The sequence below is a fragment of the Nanorana parkeri genome, unplaced genomic scaffold (assembly GCF_000935625.1).
Source record: "Nanorana parkeri isolate BGI_ZX_2015 unplaced genomic scaffold, ASM93562v1 scaffold439, whole genome shotgun sequence".
Classification (NCBI taxonomy): domain Eukaryota; kingdom Metazoa; phylum Chordata; class Amphibia; order Anura; family Dicroglossidae; genus Nanorana; species Nanorana parkeri.
Genome location: NW_017306707.1, coordinates 819,361 through 828,538, shown reverse-complemented (window position 1 = coordinate 828,538; position 9,178 = coordinate 819,361). Strand labels below are relative to the sequence as shown.

Below are 9,178 nucleotides of genomic sequence, written 5' to 3'. Positions count from 1 at the left end.
AGAGAGAGAGGTAGAGAGGGAGAGAGAGAGAGAGAGAGAGAGAGAGAGAGAGAGAGAGAGAGAGAGAGAGAGAGAGAGAGAGAGAGAGAGAGAGATGGAGAGAGAGATGGAGAGAGAGAGATGGAGAGAGAGAGATGGAGAGAGCGAGAGAGACTATACATCATGTGGTCATAATCCAGGTATGTGTAGCAGTTCCAAATGAGCAGGTGATGTTAGACAAACATACAATACACCTGGTACAGTGCAAAAAAAAGAAAGGAAAGCTACATACTGAATCATCTTCAATGATGGCTGCTGAGTCAAAGAAGTCTGGCCGGAGTTCTGCCCTCTCCCGTCTGTTTCGTGAAGGCGGCTAGAAGATGACAACGTTCAGATGTTTTAGAAACACCTCATATTTCATATCAATACCAGGAAGGCAGCCTATGAATGCTCAGTTTCCAATCACATGTCTCCTGACACTTCAGTATGGTAATGCAAAGACAACTATGGATGTATGAGGGACTACCCAATAAAGCAATAGATAAGTGCAGTAACCCATAACTGATGGATTTCACTTCTCATGGTTAGAACATTGGAAGATGATTGCCAATTGGTTATGAGTTTGATAAACCTGATTAATCAAATGGGTAGAGTGGTTAAAGAAACATAACTCATAGAGTACCAAAGAAACAAGTTTGGTGGTTAAATATTTGTCTGTTATAAGACGACCAGCCCTTCAACATGCACATTACTACATTACATACTGCAGCACAGGTAGCACATTTAGAAAGTTATCACTTTATTTCCCAAGTATGGTTTAAATTCCATCTCTGCATTGTTTATATAAAAATGAAAAAGTGAGCACATACCAGATCAATAACCATTGTGTCCTCAAACTCCTCATTCATGTCTTCCAGCTGCCCCCTTGATGACATCATTACATCCTCAAAAATAGGTTCTGCATCATCCTCCATCAGACCTCGTCTAGAAAAGTAGAGAGATTATTAGAGTCAATGGAAAATTCAGTGATCTGAATATGTAAACTTGTATCCTGTATACTTACACTCCATGCCTTACACCACTCCGCACTTTCATATAATTCATTGATGTTCTGTCTTTCCTATTTAAGTCCTCCAGTTTCTGCTGACCCAGCCAAGACATCTGCATCTGAGGACTGGAGAAGAAATAATTACGTTAACGGTCTATATAACGATCCGCTATGTGGTACAGACCAATACATTCAATTGGCTTGCCTACTTATAGTCTAACAACAGTAAACACAAATAACTAAATCATTTTTTCAGTTATACTTAAAGACCTCCTTTAGGAAATGACAGCAATGAAGATACATTCTGGTGTACTACAGAGCAGAGATAGTCGCTGTAAGATAAAACAGCGGACACATTGCACACAGAAGAAAACCACAGTTCCGTACTTGTGTAAGAAGTCTGGCTCTGAACCATGTTCGGACTCCTGCTCTGGCATCTGCTCTTGCATTTGCCTTGGTGGGTTTTCCCTCAGCACTGTGGATGTTAGTTGTGGGGTGGTAAGTGCTCCTGGAGTTTGGATGGTGTCATTCCTGGTTACCCAAGAGTTGTCAATAGTGCTCTCATAATCTACAACCAAAAAAAACTATTACACAAATACTGTGAATTCATTTTAATGGTGCAGTACAATGATATACTGCTCCAGCAACCATGTCAAGTCAAGCCGAGTTTGGCATAGTATGACCAATGAAAAATGAATTCTGATTGGTTGCTGCATATTATTGGTATTGGCAATCTTGCCAAGAAAGTCTACATAGCAAGAATGTGTTACGCTTTAGCACCCCTATCCTAGATCCCAAAATACAATCCTGATAATAGTCCCGCGATTTCATAATTTAAGTGCTCACCTTCCACTCTCTTTTTGTGCAGGGGAGGCCGGCCCTTCTTACTTCTTACAGAGGAGCCTTTGCTGTTACTACCTCCACTATTCACAGACAGCCGGTCTTCATCGCCACCCGTCACCAGCGAGTTCCTATAGGAAATTAGTGGCAGCCAAACATCTTCCCTTCTCTCCATCATTTGTTCGCCCAGGAATTTCTCCAAATACGAGTGCCTAAGTAAAGGAAGAGTACTAGGGATTACCAGTTGGTACACAGGCTGATTGCTGAGAAGAATGTTGGTGGAGGCACAGAGCACCGAGGGAATGCAAGGAAATGGGACAGCTATAGGAATCTATTTCTTAAAAGGTCACAAAATAGGATTTTTACACTTATTGTAAAATTATTTTCTTGGAGCTCACTGAGGGACACCAGAGGTCTTAAACCTTCAGGTTCTGCTGTTACCTACTTGAGGATTGGACACTGGCAAAAAACCTGTAGGTAAGCTGAGAGTACAACTCCTCCTTCTACAGGATGCATTAGTTTTATTTTAGCAAAGCAGTACCAAGAACATGACTATGAACAGAGAGGGGCATGGGCAGCAAGAAAAGGATTTTACTGGCGAGTATAAAAATTCTATTTTCTGCACAGCCATTTGCCCAAATCTTTTCTGCCAGAGTGGTAGAAACACGGTCATCCGAATGTTGCAACAGAAAATCGAGACTCATCAGACCAGATTTTTTCCAATATTCTATTTTATAATTTTGGTGAACCTGTGCAAACTGTAGCCTCAGTTTCCTGTTCTTAGCTGACAGAAGTGGCACTCGGTGTGGTCTTCTGCTGCTGTAGCCCTTCTGCTTCAAGGTTCAATGTGTTGTGTGTTCAGAGATGGTATTCTGCATACCTCAGATGTAATGAGTGGTTATTTGAGTTACTGTTGCTTTTCTATCAGCCTCAACCAGTCTCCTCTGACCTCTGGGATCAACAAGGTATTCTTGCCTAGAGAGCTGCTCACTGGATATTTTCTGTTTTTCGGACAATTCTCTGTAAACCCGACAGATGGTTGCGCGTGAAAATCCCAGTAGATCAGCAGTTGCTGAAATACTCAAACCAGCCCCTCTGGCACCAACAACCATGCCATGTTTAAAGTCACTTAAATCACCTTTCTTCCCCATTCTAATGCTCGGTTTGAACTTCCATGTGATTGACTGATTAGATATTTGTGTTAATGAGCAGTTGAAGAGGTGTACCCAGGGGCGTATCCACCGCAAGGCAAACAAGGCGTTTGCCTTGGGCGGCATTTTCATTGGGAGCGGCAAAAATGCCGCCCTGAAACCAGTGAGGTGACCCGTTTCCCCTCTCCTATAATCCGAGGGGACATCCAGCCTGGATAATGCACGCGGGGGTGTACAGCAGCAGCAGCCGAAGGAATGACTGACCGCTGCTGCTTTCACTTTCTCCCGCATTCGAGCCGAGCAGAAGAATACTCACTGGCACTGCTGACAGGCTGGGGGCGGGGACATTCTTCTGCTCCTCAGGCATTCAAGAGCAAAGCCGTGGAAATGGACGGCCAGAGAATGAAACAAAGACCCACAGGGACCTGAACACTGGTGGACCAGCGGCAGCCCAGGGAGCTCAGCTGCTGTCTGCTGAAGGTAAGGGACTGGGCCGAGCAGTGGGGGATGGGGTCCTGTGGACTGGAGCACGGAAAGATCACTGCAAGTGCAGTGTGTGCTACAGGCAGACTTGTTTAATAGATCTTTGCACACAGCCTGTGGTATATATAATAGATCACATATAATAGATCTCTATACCTGTGTAACACAGGTATAGAGATCCCTGCGAAGAGCCCCCCCCGAGACTGCTTCCTTGCCGCTCTGCCATCCGAAGAATGTATGGGCGGCTGTGCGGCAGGGATGGAGAGGCTGTCCCTAGTCCCGCAGAATGTGCTGCAGGCACCGCCAGGCAGCAAATTCTGCTTTGTGAGGACCCTCTTCTCTTAGCTCCGCCCCCTGGTCACCGAGACGAGGAAGGTAAGTCTGGAGTGGTAAGGGGAAGGGGGCTGGTGGCACTCAGCATTGCTGACTTTTATTACAATGTATTGCTGGGACTTGTAGTCCTGCATAGCTGGTGGTATTCTACATTGCTGTATGATGATTATACAGCAATGCAGAATAGCACCAACTATGTAGGACTACAAGTCCCAGCAATGCATTATATTTTTAAGTAGGGATACACCAGTCCCAATACTGGGCATTTTCCCGAGGGCTTATACTCGTGAAAATGCCCTGATACTAAACACAGATACCGGTGTTCTGTCGAGAACGCCAACATAGGCAAATTTGCCGACCTCAGCATCTGTGCTTGCGCTTGATTTATTCACAAAGTATTTCATATAAATCGTTAATTGTGACCGTTAATAATATGCCATCCATCATTTACTGCCACCCATCATTTACTGCCACCCATCATTCACTGCCATGGATGGTATATTATTAACGGTCACGATTAAGCATTACAAACAAATACTTTGTAAATAAATGGCGGTTTCCTCGATAATCCCGTCTGTACGTAAAAGCAGATACTGGGTCAGCATTCTCGACAGAACACCGCACTAAATTTTTAAACTGAAGCGGCTGCCTGAGGTCCCGCACTTGCTGGGGACCTCGGCAGCCTTTCTGTTAACCATGCGGTGCCATGGCGGTGGGGTGGTTTCTTGCACCGGGGCCCTGAAGGTTCTAGTTATGCCTCTGTATATACCTGTATGTAGGTGTTACCTGTACCACAGGCAGCCATTTGTGCTGGGATCCGTTATATTTAGAGCTTGTTCACACCTAATCCAGTGCATTCCAGCAAAGTTAGGGGCCGGAACGCACTGGATCGCATACAGCAAGCCTCCCTGCGTACTGGGGTGGGAGGGTGCGTGGCAGTGCCATTCAAGTAAATGACACTGCAGACATGCCCAACCCGCCCACAGTGAGATTGTCCGCACCGGAACGTATGGTAGAGCAATGCCCAGGTTCCAGTCCAGTGAGATCACTAAAAATAGTGCATTAAATAAATGCATGCACTATTTTTTGCAATCGCACTGGACCAGCACCTGGGCATTGCTGAAGCACATCCCCCCGAGACCCCGCACAGCTCCCTAAGGCCCCGCACAGCCCCCTGATACCGCGCACAGGCATTCATAATCCACTTTTAATGTACAGCGAGGAAGAGGCGGGGCTCTAGGGGGAAAATGGGTGGGGCAAATGTAGATTAGAGGGGGGGGGGGGCGCCCGAGTTTAGTCTTGCCTAGGGCAGCACAAAACCAGAATACACCACTGGGTGTACCTAATAAAGCAGCCAGTGGGTGCATGGTCTTCATTCTCCATTCAATAATATGGAAGGTTCGTACTTCGGACTTCATTCAGAGTACAAATTCATAGGCTTGAATGGAGATTGCAGAGAGCATGTGCCAGTCTGGTAGAAAAGATTTGGGCAAATGGCTGTGCAGTACCAAGGAGGCCAAAAAGCTGGATTGGTGGCAGATGAATGCAAAACATAAAGAGGCGGGTTAAAAGAAATGTTTAACTATAATAAAAGTACAATTACACTTTATGAGAAAGCAATTATTAAGAGAAACATGAAGGCAACTACTGCTTCTGAAAAAACAAACTAGATGCCTGGCTGTCATTCTGATTTACACTGACAGCTGTGCAGATTAAAGGTGTCCATACACGAGTAGATTTTCGGTCTAATATCTTTGTTTCTGCCACGAACCGTTGTTCAATTATAGCTCAAATTCCCCACCAAGCATAGTCAAATCGATTTCGGAAATCCTCCGTTAGCCATACTAACCAACCAAATTTTTGAAGAACGGAAATAAATTTCCTTCTGCGCATGTGCTGTGTTCTTGCTAAGATTTAACGAAAACCCCACTGATTCATCGATTTTCGCTCGGTCAGAGAAACATTTTCCAACCCGACCGAATGAAAAATTTTGATCACAATTATCAAAAACGAAAATCGGTGATGTACCATCAACTGTTTGAGTCCCGTTCGTGTACAATTTCTGAACAAAAATCGTCCAATGTATGGGCCACCATTAGACTTGCTCTGACTTTCCAGATCAGAATATTAATTTTGGATCAGTGACTCAGGAAGCAGAAAAGCCACTGGCCAGCATTACAGGCAGGGAACGCACAATTTCAGAAAAATTTCAGAAAGAGGTCGGCAGTAATGGCAGCCCATTTTAAAACCCAATGCCACCTATGCAGGATCAGGTGTACTAATTGCTGCTCTAGAGCTGAGAGACATAATTTGGGCTCCAGGTGAAAATATTTTGACAGGAATGTACATAATGCTATTTCATCACAGCCAGCATTCTCTGCGGTCGGTATGTTATCAGCACCACATCTGACAGTGCAGGTGAGAACTGGGAATAAATCATAGCCCCCATAAGATACTTACACTGTTTTTTTGTCTTGTCTAAGAAGCTTGGAAGAAAATTCGCTCAGTACTTCCAGGAAGGCTAGATTTAGAGGGGGATATTCAATACCTTTGGGATTCTGGTATTTGAAAGCAAACTCTATGCCATCTCTGTTCAAAAAAAGAAGAGTAAATCCAGAAATCAATGACTATTTACAAATGATTCTCTTTAAATATGGACATCTTTGACTGCGAGACAAAATCAAAAGGATTTTGAGGAATGAATAATTCCAGGAATAATTAAATTGTATTCAATCAAATGAACAGTTAATATAACAATAAATAATAACATTTAACACATCCGAGAGAAATAATAAACACCTTATGCAACAATTTAATTAGCACAGTTCTTAGAGTTTTTATTTTTGTAAACCGCTATTTAAGCTCTCATGAAGGAGAATATAAAACAGACAATGTCACAAATCGGAACTGTTATGTCTGTCACTTACTTGTGTAATGTGGCCACAGCTTCTCTGGTCTTTATCTGATCCAGACCAAAGGTAAGTGCAAACCTACGTGCCAGCTCCTTAATACCACTAACATGAGCAGACGTCCGGTCCAGGTTGGGGCCTTGCTCCTGCACCAGCTCATTAAACAGCTGAAAGGGTAGAGAAGATATTATAATCTACTTTCATTTATAATAGACTATGAAACATCTGCAAGAGAATACGTGTCAGGAATGAATGATTAAAACACATTATGAAATTTATTTGTCATAGATAAACTATAACTCTCACTACATATACAAAAATATAACTCCTAGACAAGATGTTTATTCCCACCAAGTGCTTATTAGCCTTATAACCATTGCAAGAAGACTATTTAAAAGTGGCCTGCCCCCTCTGTGGATCCATCAGCATCCTTCCTTGAAGCGACCACCATCCTGATGCAGATCTCTGGGACATCCCACCGATAAGTGTCTAGAGGCCCTCTGCAGACCTCTGTTTTCACTCACAGGTCCCGCTCTTCACCGTTTTACTTGTGACCTTGAGTTGGCAAACACCAACTGACTGGTTTGGGTGTCCTATCAGTTCACATGCAGGGGACATTATGGGTGATGTGCTGGAATGCAGAATGTGCATCCAAAAAACACTTAGTCCGCATTGTACTCGAGAGACAATGGGGGGAATCAAAACTGGAGCAGACAAAATTTGGAGCAGATTTGCACTGCAACCAATCAGCTTCTCTGTCTCATTTTCGAATCTTACCTGAGAAAACTGATGAGATGCTGATTGGTTGCCATGGGCAACTGCTCCATATTCTGTCTCCTCCAGTTTTGATAAATTCCCCCCAATGTCTCTGTGTCTACTCTGGATGCCATTAAGCCCCTTCCATTACTCCATGTCTGAAAACTCCAAGTCCAAACCCAAGCCTGACTCATAGTCCACCCGCAAGGCTTGGAGCACAAAGTCTGTCAAGCCCTCAGACAAGTCATGTTATTTATGAGGGTGTGTGCTCACTTTCCGTAATAAGGGGACATCTGTTAGCCTTTGCTGACACTTGGACAGCCCGCATCTGATGCTTGGGTACAGGAAGTGGTTTTCAGAGGCTACAAGCTAGAGTTTCACTCCCCCTTGGTTTATCACCTTCAATCTTCCTGCATCACTACACAGATTACCAGAAACACAAGCGTATCCAATGGTTCCTCTCACAGGAGGCTATCGCCCATCAAAATGCCACAGAGCAGCCTGGTAAGCTCTCAGGCGAAGCCGTCTACTAGCAGCGAGTGGCAGGGTTTATGCGTTTCTGGGGCACGCCACCTTCGTCAGAACTTCAAAACTGCTAGAAGGGGTATATCGATGGCTGGCCTACATTTTTTTAAATTTATGTTTGCCAGTGTCCAATCCTCCTGTAGGAGGCAGTATAACACAGTTACAGTATTCTGGTGTCCCTGAATGGAAAAGGATTTAATGGCAAGTACAATAATCCTATTTTAGTCAGCGGACTCCTTTAAAAAATTGATTCGGAAGGTTAAATAATAAGATATATAATGACAAATATAATTTAAGACAACATTCAAACTTTAGCTAAATTTTTACCCGGTTCAAAGTAGTCACAAACAAAAACTTTGTACCTGCTGCAAACTGAGGATCAAGGTCTTGGCACACTGGATCTTGTCTATCTGTCGTGTTTTACTTAGTGTTTCCTTAATGATATCTCCATAGTCATTGTAATACTAGAAAGAAGAACACAAACTTCAGTTGAATTAAAAGGCTAAGCATTCTCTTATGCACATAAGCAGAACATATTCATTTCGTAAAAATACATTTGGATTTATTTTATGGTCTAGCATCTTATTTTCATAATCAATTAGTTGGCCGATTATTTTTTGATTAATCGACTAATCGGATAAAAAACAAACACTTAAGGAACAAACCAAGGCAATACACTCAGGCATCCCTGGCATATGTCACAGAAAGGAAAACATTACCAAGCATATTCACAAGCTATTGCTAGACACACTCACTCACACGCGTGCAGTGTGTAACGGGCTTCACATGCTTATTATACTTCGGACTTCACTCACCACACACAGAGTACACATGCAACACAATACACACACAGTAAACCTACAACACACAGCACACATACACGTGTACGCCCGTAAACGGCTGATCCTGGGAGTGACAGGTGCTGCGTGTAATTGCGCGTAGCAGCCTGTTCTCCCCTATGATCCATCCCGTCTCTGTCTAAGTGCGGGCACCCATAACTGCACGGATGGCACTGTACAGCCACGTCCTCCCATAGGTGAGAACAGGCTGCTGCACGCAATTACACGCAGCACCTGTCCCTCTCGGGATCGGCTGTTTACGGGCGTGCATGTCACATGGACGTGTACGCCCAGTGTGAATGAGGCCTAATACAC

General features: G+C 43.9%; 1 protein-coding gene across 2 annotated transcripts in view; it reads right to left on the bottom strand.

The window, feature by feature from the left end:
- The window catches only part of STAG1 (stromal antigen 1), a 139,902-nt gene that overhangs the window by 758 nt on the left and 129,966 nt on the right, over window positions 1–9,178 (bottom strand). The window contains exons 26-33 of one of the 2 annotated variants that reach the window (XM_018560207.1): window positions 8,387–8,488; window positions 6,762–6,910; window positions 6,295–6,423; window positions 1,874–2,079; window positions 1,415–1,595; window positions 1,043–1,153; window positions 849–963; window positions 272–352 (exon numbers count right to left, since the gene is read on the bottom strand). In XM_018560207.1, the coding sequence (XP_018415709.1) occupies window positions 272–352; window positions 849–963; window positions 1,043–1,153; window positions 1,415–1,595; window positions 1,874–2,079; window positions 6,295–6,423; window positions 6,762–6,910; window positions 8,387–8,488 (1,074 nt within the window). The remainder of the gene's footprint in view (window positions 1–271; window positions 353–848; window positions 964–1,042; window positions 1,154–1,414; window positions 1,596–1,873; window positions 2,080–6,294; window positions 6,424–6,761; window positions 6,911–8,386; window positions 8,489–9,178) is intronic. The other variant, XM_018560206.1, reaches the window with a different exon arrangement.